This window comes from Anser anser (assembly GCF_964211835.1).
Source record: "Anser anser genome assembly, chromosome: Z".
NCBI lineage: Eukaryota > Metazoa > Chordata > Aves > Anseriformes > Anatidae > Anser > Anser anser.
The window spans coordinates 897649-915149 of record NC_139723.1 but is presented as its reverse complement, the minus strand read 5'-3'; the positions used below and the strand labels follow the sequence as shown (position 1 = coordinate 915149).

The window sequence follows — 17501 nt, the reverse complement described above, 5'->3', positions numbered from 1 at the left end:
CAATGCTGAAGTCCCCATCAAATTGCCAGTGTGAAATTGGCCCCATAAAGCAAACAAACGTTCTTCCAAAGCTTTCTTCTTTCATGTCTTCACTGTACCCAAGGCTGGAATGGGGAGGGCTGCAAGACAATTTTCATGTGGGAAAGCCAAAAATGTAAGGACCAACCTTGTTCTCAAAGATTTATTGAGCACTTGTTAACTGTGTGTCTTCAGGGGAGTTTAGATAGCCAGCGGGAACTGAACTAAGTGGAAAAGCAACCCTTGCACAGACAGGGAGCGGTGACCCACCTTGGCTTTGAGTCCTTAACCCAAGGTCTCTGTGCAGCAACAAGATAGGGCACAGAGAAGTAAAAGAGGGCTTTGGAGAACCACAAGCACAGAAATACTCCCTCCTCCTCAGATACACTCTCTGAAAGGTTCGCATGAATGAAAACACTTTGTATGGAAAAAATCTGGGGAGTGATGTGATGCTTTCTTTTACATTACACTCACTAACACTTAACAGGCATTTAACCAAATGCATGTCAGAGGGTAAATCTTGAGCTATTTGTTTTCCCTTTGCTAATTGGCTGAGACCCACTGACAACCAAAGCTGGCAGGCAGCAAATGTGTGGAGTTTCAGAGACAGAACACTGGCAGTCTGTCCTCACAGGGACCAGGGTGGACAGGATCACCCACCTACCTCTGAGACACCCACCCCGGCATTTAAACATCTCAGTTCCTCCTGCCTTCCTGGGGCAGGGAAACTGTTTCTCCTGCTGTATAAAAGCAGCCTAGAAACATCAGGCACTGTCTGCACACAGATGTGAAAAACAAAGCAAAACAGAAAAAGGTAGGCAGATCATAAAGCATGGTACGTACGCTTGAGGCCTTGCACCTCCTCACTCTTGTGAAAGACCCTAGTGAGGGATCTTCGGCATGGAAAAGTCATCAAAGATGACAGGTTTGCATGAAATATTTTAGGTTTTGTCAAAATGTTTTCTGGACAGGTTAACTAGATACACTGCTTTTTAATAATCATCATTTTCCTGCTAAAATCATTTTTGCAGCTATGCTGAAAATGTCCAGGTGCTGCACAGGCATCAAAACATCCCAACAAGAAAACAGTTTCAGAAAATCAGAAGGGAACCCCACTGTTTATATGACCCACCCTGACAGCCGTCCCATTTTAATGCCAGAAGTATATCTGGGGGTCATGTTTTCAAACTCTTCTCCACAACCACAAGAACCAGAGGAAAACTGTTTGCCTTAATGAAAACACAGACCTGAGGTCTGTGGCTTCAAGAAAAACTCCCGTCAATGTAAAGCCTCCCAACCTGACAACCTGCTCTCCCTTAGCCTTTTGGATATCGCTCTGCACATGACTTGTCTGGACTACCTCAGAAATCAGCTCTGAACTTGGAGAAATATCTGCAACATGGAAAATGACCAAGAGAACCCCTGTTTCTCTGTGGTTGCCATTATTCAAGTATATTTTCAAGGAGAGGAGCAGGACCGAAACCATGCCCTACATGTTACATTGCTCTCTTCACGCAAGAGCCTTCCTCATTTCAGATTAATTATTTTTTCAGTTCAGCAAATTCTGCTGCCACGCAATTTTTAAGCAGCCACTATTGATATGAGCAGAGAGGAATTTTGAAATTAGCTTCTTTCTTTTTTTTTTTTTCTAGAAGTAGCTCAGCTCCACAATTCCTTTATGTCATCATACAACAACTTTGTTGCTTGTTTCATTTGATTCCTTACTCAACAAATGGCAACCCAAAACTACTGCATTCTTCTTAAAAGCCAGCATCTGTTCTGAGAAAGTTGTGGTCAACAGACAGAGAAGGGCCTTCCACCCCAGCCAGCTCTTCATCTCACCTTCTATGCCGTGTGAATCAGGTGCTACTCTCACGCCTGTAACTATGCTTTTCACGTTCTCCACTGTACAAACATTTCACCAAGTCACAGCATAAAAGCCGGAGTGAAGAGCAAGTAGCTGGACGTAAGTGTCATAGGGTAATTCAGGTTGGAAGGAACTTCCGAAAGCATGGATATTGTTGAGAAATTCGAAAGTCTCTCGGGGGCCAGCCATTGGGTCAGGGATTTATCCAGCGTCATCTTGAGAACTGCCATGGGTGGAGACGGCACAACTTCACAGGGCAGCCTCTTCCACTGCTAGATCATCCCCAGGGTGAAAACTTCCTTATACCCTGAGCTCTCCTGTGTCATTTCATGCCCGCTGTCTCTTGCATTGCCACACTGCACTGCTGTGAAGAGGTTGGCTCCTTTCAAATCCCGTAACACATCAAGGTATTCAGCTCTTCACACGCTTTATGTGGAACATCTTGAGAAACCTCTTTGCTGACTTAAGTAACAGATTTAGGAAAAGCCCACAAATGAGCTTGAACCAGCAGTGATTTCCAAACCAGTGGGTGGAAGTTTTACTGGGGTCTATTCAAAGCCTGTGGGACCTAGACATTCACTGGAAACCAAGAAAATAAGTCTTGTTCGCATTCTTCAAATGCCAGTGCAAACCCCTTCCGACCAAATGCAATGTGAGCAGGCACCACATTAAATAAATCAACAGGCAAGTGTGTTTGCTTATAGATTCCTCTTTCCCTCTCTTACAGGGCTAACATGGAGAGAAGGAAGTAGGCCAGTTTTGATGTGGCTGATGGGGACTGTTACAAAAAGTTGTCTTTTTCCACAGAGAAAACCGGCTTCAAGACAGTTCCTGATGTGGTTTTCCTACACATACAGAGCACAACACATACCGTACTGTAAACCACATGGATGACTCCATCTGTTATTTTTCAAAGGGACAAAGACTACATGGGCAATTACGACTCTACTCATCTCACTCATATATTATGCTTTGACACGATATTAAAAATCTAATGGGTGGCCAGTACATCACTGCTCAATACGGACAATGTCCACTGTTTGCCTAGCTACTCTCTGTGCCCTTTTTTGTACACACAGACTTTCCATTAACTGTCTCCTAACAACATGAAACCTTGGAAGAAAGACTCTGCTTAAGACAAAGATACGATTTTTTTTTATTTTAAACACGCTAAAGTGATAGACTTTATTCCTTTTCCTAAATTGATAAAAAGATGCTATTGATCAGCAAAATATATGGTGATCAAAGAGAGAAAATCACTAAAAGGCAGCTCTAAACTTACAAAAGAAATGTGGCAAGATAACAAGAGGGAACAGCTTCTTAAAAATTTCCTACTTCTGTACAACATTTATGAAAGCATTGACAAGTTTCCCAGAAGAGACCAGTTGCTGTCTTTGCAAGATGCAGCGTCCCTGAGCTGGGGTGTGAGCTGCCTACGCCGTTCGTCCCACGTTTTCACTACAGTCCCACCGTGCAACTTGAGCACATTCGGGAAACAGCTCAGCACAGCTGAAACCTGGAGGAAGAGACCTGCTACCTTAACCACTTCAAGATCACCCTTGTCATCAAGACTGGGGCATCACTCGTGATGGGACACCGGGAGAGAGGTGCTGTACCTCAGATATGCAGAGTGCCAAAGTGCTGAGTGGAAACCGGGGGACCGGCAAAACATCTCCTGATGATGTTACTTAACAGAAATGGCTCTAAGCTTGCAATTTTCAAACACTGAGAGGGCACTGCCCAGGCCCTCAGACACACAGGACGCCAGTAAAAAATCATGCCACATTCTTTCTCAAGGACGTCTCAGTCCCTGAAGCATCCCCAGCCTGCCTGAGCACCAGAGCTCTTGTGCTTGCAACTGGAGACACTGAACCTCACCTCGCTCTGGCTCAGCTGTGTTCCAAGCTGGGAGCTTGACTGGGAAGTCATGGCCAGCAGCTGGTGACAGTCTGGCCACCGTGACCTCAGCTCCGCCGGGCTGTGCCACACGTCACAGAAATCCCCTCCACGCCAGCCTCTGCATAACGAGGGGCGCAAGTCTGAGGGAAAAAAATATCCCGTGGCTGCACCCGTACAGACCAAAGAGAAAAAAGGCAGGGAAAAGGGAGAGCTCCAACTCAGCGAGGCTGGCTTTTTATTTAACTCGTGAATTTTTATTTTCATGTATGTTCAAAACTGGGAGCAGTCAAGAGGAAAAAAAAAGGGGTGGCAGAGCCCAGAAAGGCATTGCAATGCCCAAAGGACTTCTCTACCCTCTCTTTCAGGATGCCCTCTGCCTGCTGGGGCAAGGGGAGGAGACATCAAGGGCTGCTTTGGGTAGAAGACAGACCCATGCTTTGCCCTGCCAGACACAGAGGTGGTCCCAAAGCAAAAACATGCAAACAGAGGCGTGACCTGCAGCAAACTTAATGCAGCAGTGTCGGAGGGAAGCAGTGTAAGGATAAACCCAGGATACCCCTGGGGCTTCTCCACCTAAGTAACTAGCACTAGGAGTCCTTTAGTCTTTCAAATACACAGGTAATAACTGCTTTCCTTTTCCCAGCCATTACCTGCCTTCTCCATCTCGACAGCAAGATCTTCAGGGAAGCTGCTCTTCCCCAGACAGTGCACAAAGTACTTAGCCCTGTGGTGCCTGTTTGGTGCCCCCAGTATCACTGTAACGTGAATAAGCAATAACCACAGTGACAGTGAACGGGAATAGGAATCCAACACAAAGTCTCATGTGCTGAAGGCTCAGCTTCCAGAAGTCAAGGGCAAGCCACAGCTCTGAGCTCCCTCAAGGATCCTGGAGGACCCTCGAGGATGGAAGAGTCCTACCTGACAGTCCTGCGGTATAGCCTTGGTATTTCACTGGGAGACGATGGTTCTCTATGCGCTGCAAGCCACAGGTAGCAGCAGCATCTCAGGGCTCAAAGGGGCAAGGGGCAGCCTCTTGAACAATCACTTCAGGAATCAGGAAGGTCCAGTAAGAACAGCTATCATCTCCAAGGAACTACTTCTCCTTCCCAGCCAAATGCCCTGCTATGCCCTGCTAAGCACTGGTTCTCTGCAGCCTGTTTTTTAATCTCTTTAAGTTTTGCCATTATTAAAAGGTGTTACTTAACAAGCAAAAATATTTTCAGCCAGAGATCTCCTTCCAAGTAGCATCTGGCTCCCTCTAAGGGAGCTCTTTCCCCACCTCTGCCTGTGTTTTACACAGCAGCCAGCACAGACGGGAAGTACCAGGAGTGAGTACTTCTTTGCAGCACACAAGGCATGCCCCCCGGGATCCAAACTGCCTGTTCCTACACAACCGAAGAGCCTTTCCCTGGCTTTTCTTGAAGACCAACAGCTGAGTCCCAAGCCTGAGGAATGGGAGAACTAAAGGCCAGCACAGCGTCTTACCAAGTGGCAAGAGCACAGCATGGAGGACAGAGCTGAAATCCACTCCAGCCCCCAGCAGGCACCATCCCCTACACCTGCACCCGCAAGCAGGGATCTGAGCCCCAGTCCTGCGCAGCACAGCGTGCTGTGGGCTGCAGTTGCCTCTGCCACACAGAGCATCACAGGTCCTAGCGTAATTACTGACCAGGAGGGGATGTGTTCCCTTAAGAAAGGTGGGGCGAAGAGGGAAACCTCTGCACAGCTTAACCTCCCACAGCCTCTGAACTGCACAGGAGGTCACGGGTGCACCAGTACTCCCAGCTGCTGTCCCTCCACCACCCTTCCTGCTGTGAACCCCTCGCCCTTTCCATTTGGTAGTAGTATTGATCTGCTGGCAGCAATGGGCTGGATAATTAGCCAGGAATTAGGGTTTCTATTACAGCCAGGAGGCTGCTCCAGCTGATTTATCACCTGAATAATTTACTGTGATTGAAAGGAAATTAAAATGAACTCCATTTGACAACTGTGCACTTTTATGGGCTTCAGTGAAGACTCAAAAGCCAAATTAATAGCCTGGTGTTGCTTAATAGTCTACTGAGAGTAAATATGGGAAGGTTTTTCCTCTCCTGACATGCTTTCTTAGGCTGGATTTTAGAGTTGTTTGCTTTTTTCCCCTCCCACCAATAAAGCCATGGCCTGCATCAGAAGTTGTTTCGGCTGATAGAGGTGCAGTTGTAAAAATCACAGACCTGCTTTTCCAAGCCGCTCTTTGCTCCGCATTTCTTCCTGCACCACCTGCCCTCATCCACCACTCCCCACGGGCAGGAGGGACCCGGGGCCCAGAGAAAGGTGCTGAGGAGATGGCAGCGCCGCCTGCACCGCCGCAGTGCCCTGGCGCTGCACTGCTGCAGCCATTGTGGCCACCGGCGGGGATGGGGGGCTCACGGGGTCAGAAGCACAGGGGGCAGCTCGGCCACACACAGAGGAGTTGTCCGCGTGCTCTTCCCAGCTGATTGCATTTACACAGCTAAACCACTGCTGCAGGTGGCAGATCAGGAAAAGATTTGATTCTGAACACGAAGATATAGCCATGAATTAGTTCCATAATTTTCACTGTTACAGGGCAGCATGAAGTTTTGGGAACATATAAATAAATGATAGCTCTACTTTTCTCTTTACAACCCTCAGAGTAATTTAGGAAGATCCTCAGCAGCCACTGTCCACCCAGAGATAGTGCCATAGGAAAAAACACACTATTCATATCCCAGAGACCAGGAGCAAACATATGGTCCTACAGTTCATTCCTTCCTTCTGCTTCTCTACTGCCCGCACTTTTAGAGTAAGTGAGTCACAATAAAAACTAATGTAAGTCTACAAAAATTAAGTCCTACTTCCTGTCTTTATCTTGGACCTCCCCTGTTATTGCTGGAGATCAAAACCAAATATTGTAAGAAGGACTGTACACCTTCTCCCCCCTCAGCAGTCGTACCGCTGTGGACACCCCTGCCAACACAGCTCCTTTAACAGAAAGTCTAATCTCCTCTTTGGAAGGTGGCTCACACCTGCCTTTAAAAAACAACACCCGAAGGTTTTCAAAAGGATTTACGCCCCTCTTTTGGTCAGTTTGGAGAGTTCCTTCATTAAAACACTTCCTGCAACAGAGGGCAATAGGTTTCTTACTGTGCACTTTTTTTTTTGTTTCACTTTGTCCAACTTTCTAGCAATTTTTTCAGGTGTATTAAATATCCAACTTTCATCTGCCTGTACTTATCTCCAGATGTAGACTGCATCTCATGATTACATATATTATTATATGTTTATCAGATTCCTGAGTTTGTTCCTACCTAAACCCAGAATATTCACATTTTATCCAGAAAAGAATAAAGGAAGAGAGATTCAGTTTAGTTCTGGTTAAAAGTAATGTGAAAGCATCAGGAAAAGCCAGGGAATTATCTGCTATTAGCAGCAAGTAGCTCTCTTTTAAGTCAGTGACCTACATAGTGTTGAATCCGGTCACATCATGTTATGCCTCATTATGGTCCTGATCTAAAGTCTATTGAAGTCAATAGAAATATTCCTCTTGGCTTCAATGAGTATTCGATTGGACCTATGTGTGAAGCTGAAAACACAAGAGAATACATTTCTGTTGTGGACAGAAACTCAGCAAAGACTCTTTTATTCTGAGGAAATTAATGAACTGCTGCTCTTGTTGAACTGATTCTGCCCTACACACTTCTGTAACACCCCGCAGTTCTCCCCTGTAGAGGTGTTAATCCAGCTCTCATGCCTACCAAAACCACATTAGTCTGTGAGTCTTGCTCTTGCCTCTTGCCCACCTTGACACGACTTTCCTGCACCCTCTTTAACCCCTCACGCCTCAGGTGAGGCCAACAGCTGTTTCCCAGATCTTGATTCTCCACAAACACCTCTTAGCAATGCTTTCATTGGCGAATGTATTTGAGTCAACTGTTCACACATACGTTGCAGAAACGTTTGTGCCCAGACCAGGTAAAGTCTCCTTCCTGGTGGGTGACAGACTCTTGAAGGAGAACCTCAAGGGCGGCAGGGCCACCAGGAGATGGAGTCCTCCACGTTTCTCCTAGGGCTCCCGCATGACAACACACAATGATAAAGCAGGAACAACTCCGCTGCAGGGCAACATGGGGGTGACAGCCCTGCTCTGAGCACTGTCCTGCAGCACCAGGCTCCCTGCCAGTGCTGGGCATGTGGATGTCTGCTGTACAGCCCCCTGGGGAGCACGTGGTGACTGCAGCCGATGTCACAGCCCAAGTCAGCCTAGGATGGCTTCTCAGGTGAAGGGTGGAGAGCATTCTCTACTTCTCTGACAGGAATTGCAGGAAGCTGCTGGTGGACAATCATCCACGTGCCTAAACAGACCCGTATTTGATTAGTATAACCTGCACTTCCAGTTTCCTTAACCTGAACGGTCCTAATGGACTAGGCACGGAAATGCATGCTATGCAGTGCAGCAACTCTATGTGTAGGATGGACACAGGATGAGTGCAAGCTCTGAATAAAAGCTGCAGTCCATGCAGTAACCACTAACCGTTGTTTTTTTTTTCCTACGACAGGGGACAGACTGGAGTACCGGGGCCCAACACAGGTGTAGCACAGCTACCAGGACAGGCAGGCAAAAGCCACTCCTCGTGTCCATAGAGCTCTGCTCCACAGGTAGGCTTGAAGATAGCTATGCTAGTAATGCAAACAGCCTTATCTGTTGGCCTTCGGGGCAGCGCTTCAGAGTCAACACACCAGGCAGCAGCAGGACCCATCCCCGCAAACACCAAAAGTGATGAAAAGAACAGGACCAGCAACCAGTCCAGATAGTAGATGCCGTGAATGTTTTCCTTCTCTGAGACCTGAGGATTACGTGACATTGAAGCCATAGCCTTTGTCCCAGCTGATGAATGAGCTGTATGGTGCTTGTGGTGGTTACCACTCATGAGCAGAATGGCAGTAGAATGGTGGTGCTGCAAACACACGCCTATGTACGGCCCAAAATCAGTTCCCAGAAATACATGAAAGCGGTTTTCTTGTCAACATTTCCAGACAGTACAAATCGACCATGGGCTGTTTGCAGAAAATGAGATGAGTACAAAAGAGGACAAATGTAATGGAAAGGCATTCATTTTATACGTGAACTAACGTTCATGGCGGGGTTCTGTTAGGGCAAAGGAAGGCCAGAGTGCTTCTAGATTGCTGTCTCTATCCCCTCATTACTCCCCGGAAATATATAGACACAAAAGGACTTAGTTTGCACATCCAGCCCTCAGTCTCAGACTTCTCATCTTACAACTGCTTGATGTCACCAGAATAGCATTCACCTGCCACTAAATGTTATGGCAATGCATATGAAGGTATTACATACCAGTGCTGCAGAATGCACACATACAACTGTATCACCAGGACATCGGGTTGCAAAACAAGGCTCATAACGCCATACTTCTGCCCCTTGATGCATACAGTCTGACACAATCTTTAATTATATGAACAAATGGTAGGATCCCTGCCTCACCCAATGCATACAACAGACACTGTTCCTGAGTAAGGTACTGTCTAACATCTTATTTTCCTGCCATTGTCCGTTGTCTTCTCTCTCAGCATTGTATTAGCCCTTACTCAGAGACAAGTATTCATTCCCCATGGTCTTCTCTATAGCAGTCATGTTTTATAGTAGATATGAAAACTCAGATAATGCCTGTCAAGTGAGTGCACAACTTGTTTTCAGCCGAAAGTTAACTTGTGGGTCTCCATTTTATTTAGGTGAACTGAGGAACAAAGACATTAAAGATGGAGGAGTAAAGGAAACAGACTGGAATCACTCACGTAAAGGGTTTGGCAGTGGTGAGCAAGGACTCAGACTTAGGCCGTGAAAACATCTACCTACAGGAGTTGCAATGTCCTCTTCCCAACAGACAAGCCCAAAACATCTAGAAAAGGCATCAGGAGAAATTCAGGGCCCAGTCTTCAGCTGAGGACAGAACATGCTCAGGCTGCAAATGCTTAGCAGTGCAGAAGCAACCTTGTCTGCCCCATGCCACTACTCACCCTGACCAAGGGACTGTTCCCAGATCACAAGCAAAGAAGAATTAGGGAGGAGCAGCAAAACAGGAACAAAAAAGGTACTTCCTTGTCTCACAAGCCGTGAGTCTTCTGGTAAAATACCTGGAGTCCTCCTCAGGTGACTAGCACAGGGACATTAAGAAGTTTTTGTGACTAAATAAAATTAGCAATATTCTGCTTGCTCCTCCTGGACTATATTTCTAATACAGTAGACAAGTAATGGATCACCAGCTCCTATTACACATCTTCTCTATGTGGGGAGGAGCATCTTTTCATTATTTTCATCTACAGAAATGGGTAAGGACTCCATATATCCATTGCTGCCTGAGCTCCTAATGCACTGCCTTCTGAGTTCAGCCACGTTCTGGACTGCCAGATTCTGGATGCATATCTTAGTCTACTACAATAATTAACTGTGTTAATTACAACTCTGTTTTTCCCAGTCACATGATTAATTTTTTCAGCCTGATCTTGTTAAAGGTCTCTATGCCCATGGCCATGGGGCTGGAACTAGATAATCTTAAAGGAGATGAAAGGACCTAAAAGGTCCGTTTCAACCCAATGACTCAATGTGATTCAATATTTTCTTTCTAATTGATTTCTTTAGCATCACTAATTGATCTAGACAGCTTCTCCACTTTTCATGTTTCATGACATGTTTGCTTTATTACAAAAGAGGTAAAACATGACTGCTTACTAAAGCAGTGGTGATCGTATCACATCCTTGTGAATCAGGCATTCATATAAATTACGTGTTCATGCTGAAAATAAATGTTGTATGCCACCAAAAAGAAAAACCCATCCCAAACAAACGTCAGCTCTTACCCGTGGCCCAGTCTTCCAAAAGCAAATGAGAATGCTCCAACCTATATTAAAGCAAACAACTAGCAAACTCCATTTGTAGTTAAACTAAAAAAAAATCATGGAATCACAGCATCATTTAGGCTGGAAAAGACCTCTAAGATCATCGATTCAAGGCAGTTCTGCTAAGCCCATTTCACACATTATAATATCTTTTTCTCAGAAATATAATTTCTCAGCATCCGTTTGACTTCTCAAACTGTGAAGTATCCTTTTTAACAAATTAATAGGGGCATATCTCCACTCTCAATGTTCTGACTGCACAGACATTCTAGTTACAGCTTCTTACATGGATCCAGGGAGATCCTTGCTCCACCAACAGCTGAAAATCACAAATCTGACAATCAGGAAACTTTAGCAACATCCTCGTTTAATTCTTCTATTCCTTCTATTAAACCAATAAGACATCTATTTCTGTTCATTGCTGGACTCTGTCCCATAAGCTACAGTTCTGGATAACTCAGAAACTTTAGATTACAGAAAGCTAAAAAAGGATCTTCTTCCATCACCACTCTCTTTCACGTGACTGTTTTTTGCATATAGAAGTTAAATAAGGATGGATGTAACACCATACAGCTTTTAAGTGACCAATAATGAACAGGCTTACTGTAGGAGTTGGCTCAGTGCCTGTCCTCTCCATTATCCCTGGTGTTAGGGATGGGATAGCCACCATCTAGTGGTATGCAAAGGCCATTTCACCTTCAACAGATGCTGCTTCCTTGGCTTTCCTAACGAGTCATGTTTTGGTTTTGGTTTTGATTTCTGTTTTTTTTTTTTTTTTTGTCTTTTTTTATTTCAAATTGATTTCAGCATCTTCCTCGTCTTTTTCCAGCCTGAATTCAGATTTATATAACTCATCAAAAATATAAACCATAGAAACCACAGAACCTTCAAAAACTGGTGAAAAATGAATGACTATGAATGACGTAACAAATGACACATAGGAGCTTAAGGGCACAGGGAATTTTTAATCTGCCATTGACTTTCAGCAAAAGGAATTATTTTTTCCAAAGACATTGGACCAGTATGTACTCCTTAATACTGAAGCCATGATGGTAGTAAACTACTGTGTTCCTGATAATCTCCAGTGGCCTTCAAATGTTTATATTCCTACAAGGGAAATCACTGTTTGTTTGCAGTTTAAGGCATTCATACACCTTGCTAAAAATCAGGTTTAATATTAACAATGGAGATTAACAATGACTGATTACATCACTAAGTATAGAAAAAGTAGCAAACTAGACCCAAATTGAAGCTGACAGCAATACTTTCATTTCTACATCCCATGACTGCACCTAAATTTAAGGCTGAGGGCTACAAACCAAAAGCACGTAGAGAGAAACAGCTAATCAATTTTTGCCTGTGCTTCTGCATTGTGCCTGCTAAAATGGAACTTCCCCACAAAATTGGTGCCAAGCCCTTCTGAAATACACTGCTAATCTGTAGGTGCAATAAATTTACCTTCACATATTAATTGGGTGTTTCTCCCAGCAAATGGCTAACTACATGCCTAAAAAGCCATTTCTGGATACAAAAATCTAATTTGCGTGTACAGTTAAGCTAACTCAGAACCCAAATTAGGCATAGAGTTTCGCAAGTCTATTTCTTATTATCTGCATAGCCTGGTTTTGATCCAACAAAAGTATCAGAAGCTGTGATGCCCTTTATGCCCTCATTGATGTAACTGGCCCAGATTGGGTGTAATTTCATACCCAAACACTTGCTCGTGTTTATATAACAAGTGTTTTCTGTCATTTTTTAATAGTCTTGGCTGAAGAGCTTGATACAACACCTGTTTCTCCATGTTTTTCTACTGCAACTCTGAGAAATAATTGTTTGTTGATTTCCACCAAGGAGGCCTCTCATCAGAAAGCATATCTGGAAAAACATTGAGTGTTTGGAACAGTACCTGCTCTGGTTTGATGGGCTCAGTTGTTGTGAAAATGTCAGAATAATGTTGCCTCTCGAAGACTCTATCCAACACTTCTAACTGCTGCTGGGTGAAAAGGTCTCCTCGCATCTGTTTCCGAAGAAAGTCTCTACCCGGGAGAGAATGGCCATTTGGTACTGGAGATTCCTGAATACCTTTCAAAGAGGACAAAGAAGACAGAAGAATAAATAGACATTGCAATGATGAGACCTACAGAGGAGTGTCCATTTTATCCATTGAATTGATGTGGGTACAGTATATTGACACAATGAAGAATCTTTGAGAGGAGGATGCAAGCAAGACACACATTGCTAGAAGATGTACTGATCAGTTCTCCACTATAGCCAACCCTCAATGCAATTTGATATCAGTGATTTCACATATAATTTGAAGGCAAGACAAAGGCTTGTGGTCAGATCTTTTCTCACAGCACTTTTACGACAATATCTGTGAACCTGTAATGGTTTAGATGCCAGAGGACACACCTACAACATATGATGCTATAGTCACAGTCAGCTTGGATCATCTCCAACAGATCTGCTTTGCATAGCCACTGTCCATATCCCCTTCCTGTGATACCTGCAGCTCTTCCTGAGCTCCATCCTACGTGAAGGTCTGAGCTACAGTGTGCTTATGCCAAGAAGCAGGGACCCTTAATCCATAACCACGTTCAGCTTGCAGTAACTGGCCAGTCAGCTTCCCAAACACAGACGCTAATAGCACCATACTAAAATGCGATGTCACTGGGATGCAGAGTTGCCACCACAACAGCCTGAGCAAGGCCTGATCTGATGCACTCTCCCAGCTCACAATACCATATTTCTGTATGGTATACTTCTGTATAATATTTCTGTATTTTTTTGTATTTCATCACTAGCATGATGAAAGCCTGGGTTTCAAGGCACATTTTCTCTCTATCTCTCCCCCTCCTTTCAGCAGGTTGGAAGTGACTGCCCATGTCTCAAAAGCCATGAGACAAGTTTGAAAAATGTTTAGTCTGAAAAAAACTCTTGCAATATGGGGCTTGCTTCAATTTGCTTTGTTTGCATATTCACAGTGATTTTCTACTTTTCCTTCACCTGTCAATGCCAGAAATATATCTTTTATGTTCTGAAAGCTGAGGTCTGCAGTATTCCCAGGACTCCAGGAGGTGGAACTCCAAGAATAACAGTAAACATCAGATTTCCTCTCCAGATGGCAACACCACACTACACAGCGGAAGGAAAGATTTTAAAAATAAGTTCTTACTGCCCAGATTTGTCTGCAGAACCAGCACTCAAAGTTTCTCAGGTGGATTCTGCATCAAAATTTTTGAAGGCAAGTATTAAAGGACATCTGTGCTAAGAGACCTCATTGCTGCAGACACCAGTTTTGTCTCCATATGTGTGATTGGTAACACGGCTGATGTCCAGTGGACAAGATTTTTTCGAAAAGGACTATTGATTTGGATGGATTTTGCAGAAAACCTCTGTAAATTTTCTTACACTCAACAGGCATTTGATGTAAGCATGTAATTATAGAAACATCCTTCTAAATTTTAGTTTGGTTCTTCAGGCAACAACAATGTTGTATTTACCTGTTTAGATGAAGTCAGGCAACTTACGACATGAATAGACAATATTGGCTTCTATAAAGTGCCAGGATCAGTTTATTACACGCAGAAAAAATACGAACCTGTCTTCTGAATAAAAAGTCAAAACGTATAAAAAGGTATGAAAAATACAAACAGATATAAGAGGGCAGTGTATCTTTAAATTTGTTTTGTTTTGTTTTGTTGTTTTGTTTTGTTTTCTTTAGTATTCCAAATCAAATAATATCTAATTGACATACTGCTGGGTTTAGTCAACCGTTGCTTATGAAATTAAAATTGTGGTTGCTAGCTGCATGGTAGCAAAAGGCTGGGGGGGGGACACTACCTCTGAACACAAAAGCTGGCTTTAAATTTCAGGTTAAAATCATGTTATTCTAAAGTTGGCATCAAAGTTAAAGGTTTTTACAGTTTTGGTTCAAAGTGGGCAATGAAAGAGAGCGAAATGATGATATAGTACAATCTGGGAACTTAATATCCCAGAATCCTAGAATCCAAATATCCTGAGTTGGAAGGGGCCCACAACAATCATTGGACTCAACTCCTGTCTCCACACAGGACCACCCAAAAAATAGGCCCTATGTCTGAGAGCATTGTCCAAACACTTCTCGAACTCTGGCAAGTTCGGTGCTGTGACCACTTCCCTGGGGAGCCTGTCCCAGGGCCCGACCACCTCTGGGTGCAGAACATTTTCCTGATATACAGCCTGACCCTCCCCTGTCCCAGCTCCATGCCGTCCCCTCGGGTCCTGTCGCTGTCCCCAGAGAGCAGAGCTCAGCGCCTGCCCCTCCGCTCCCCTCGTGAGGGAGCTGGAGGCCGCCATGAGGCCTCCTCTGTCACCTCCGGGCTGAACAATCCAAGCGACTGCAGCTGCTCCTCATACATCTTCCCCTCTAGACTCTTCTCCATCTTTATTGCCCTACTGTGGACAATCTCTAACAGATTTGTCTTTCTTGTATTGTGGCACCCAAAACTGCACACAGTACTTGTGGTGAGACCACACTAACGCAGAGCAGAGCGGGACAATCACTTCCATTGACCAGCTGGCAGTGCTGTGCCTGAGGCACCCCAGGGTACCATAGGCCCTTTTGGCTGACAGGGCTCACTGCAGACTCGTGTTCAACTTGCCATCAGCCAGAACCCCCAGATCCCTTTCTGCAGGGCTGCTTTCCTGTCTCTTGTCCCCCACTCTACATACATCTAGGGCTGCCCCATCCCAGGTGCAGAATCTGGTACCTGTTAAACTTTATGTAGTTGGTAATTGCTCGCCCAGTCCTCTAATTTGTCAAGATCTCTCTGCAAGGCCTCTCTACCCTCAAGGGCGTCAACAGTTCCTCCCAGTTTAGTATCACCTGCAAACTTACTTACTGTACCTTCAAGTCCTGTATCTAAGTCATATACGTATTTATGGAAATATTAAAGACAACTGACCCTAAAATGGTCAGAACCCCATCTGAAACTGGCTGCCAGCCTGATGTAACCCCACTTATGATAACCCTTTACGCTCAATCCGTCAGCCCATTGTTCACCCACCTTATTATGCTTTTATATAACTGCATTCTGGTCATTTTGTGCAGAAGGATACTGTGAGAAACAGTATCAAAACTTTTGCTGAAATCCAGAGGGATTACATAACATCATATCAGAGAAAACCACACGGAAGCCCACTAATGATGTGCCTCACTGGCACAACACCGGCCCATTGGAAAGGGATGAAAACATGCCAAGGTAGTGGTAGAGCTTCAGAAGGTTTTGAAATTCAAGATCAGGGTCTGATATGCTGCTGGGAGTGCAGTGTGAAGAGCAATGCACAGAGGGCTGCCCCCCCCTCCACTGTCAAAACACCTGTGTGTGTTAAGGTCTCCACATGCCATCCCAAGGGTCTGAGAAAGGATCAGTCTTTGAGGCATGCTTCCCAACACAGCCTGCTGTTGCTGAACTGAAGGAGCAACGTGTTTGCTGTCAGGGAGACACCTGGGCAGAAATGAGTCAGAGCTGAAGCTCTGAGGACAGCGGGTCTCCGTGCTGAAGGTTCTGCATTTTTGTCAGAGGAGATTGGCAACTGCCCTTCTCACCCTCGTTATTGCTCTCTCACTACATCCCATCAGCAAAGGGAAGAGTTTGTTCTTTTTCACTATGTTTCCTAAACTCTGACTAATTGCAGGTAGCTACTGGATTTCACTTCACAGGTTGAAGACTTTCTACATGCTGCGCATGACGTATAAAAGTTCATGAATGTCTTTAGGATACATTTGGATATCAGACATTATATAAATGTGAAATAATTACCATTAGCATTATCTATTGTTTGAATACACTAGAACATCTTTGATAATTAAAATACCATAGGTACATTTGAAACAGTTTGGGTTATAAACAGGCTCCAGGGAGAGGTAAAACATTTTTCGTATCATCAATGGATCCACCTAGGAGAGTTCTGCTTTGCTGACAGTAGCACTACAAGTGTACCTACCTACTCTGCAAAACAATTAGCTCCCCGTCCAATGGCATCCTTCCAAAAGTGCTAATGAAGAACACAAATGTAGTACTCTCCTTAACAGAAAAAGACGTTCTTCCCAAACAAATGTTTCAACCTTTACCTCTACCAGATCATATAGATGGGTCAAGATTGTGCCATAGGACCACAACTTTCTGAATGAACTTGGATGTGATGCACTTCCCTCCCAACACAAAGCCAGAAGCCCCTTCCTATGCTTAACCGAAGTCTGAATAGCCTAGGAAGAGTTAAGCGCAGAACAGATCCACCCCTGGGAAGAGGTGCCATGAACAGTCTTGCTGACAAAAGGCTGCCTAAATTGTGTGGATTTCATCCAGAAATACTGGGTCTTCGTTACTTAAGAGGAAGGTATTTTCTGGGGACCAGCAAATGGCAAGATCAGTTTAAAGAACCTGATAAACTGTGACTCAATTTTTTAGCATAATTTTATGGTTAATTACTTTTCCTTGACATGTCTTCTGAAACCGCAGGAGACATACAGAATTGCTAAACATGCCTATAACAGATTTTTAGCTATACTCACTATGGAAATCACTTATTTTAAAATGGTGTTTTGCTTATACATGTCTAAAACCATGGGTCAAATTAAGGAGAACAAATGTCCCTAGGCCCTATCTTTACAAAACTCCAGAGCATTTTAAAGCCCTACAGTCCAGCATAAAAGAAAAAATAAAAAATAAAAAGGCAAAATATGAAGACATCAATTAAAAAAACAACACTGGAATAATGAAAAAGATCTAAAAGATCTATTCTATCTTGTCTTTTTCACTCA

The 17501-nt window shown here is 44.2% G+C and overlaps 1 protein-coding gene across 5 annotated transcripts in view; it reads right to left on the bottom strand.

Moving 5' to 3' along the window:
• The window catches only part of PAX5 (paired box 5), a 146277-nt gene that overhangs the window by 82897 nt on the left and 45879 nt on the right, over nt 1–17501 (bottom strand). For all 5 annotated transcript variants that reach the window (XM_083816833.1, XM_083816834.1, XM_083816831.1 and 2 more), the window contains exon 6: nt 12603–12778. In XM_083816833.1, the coding sequence (XP_083672959.1) occupies nt 12603–12778 (176 nt within the window). The remainder of the gene's footprint in view (nt 1–12602; nt 12779–17501) is intronic.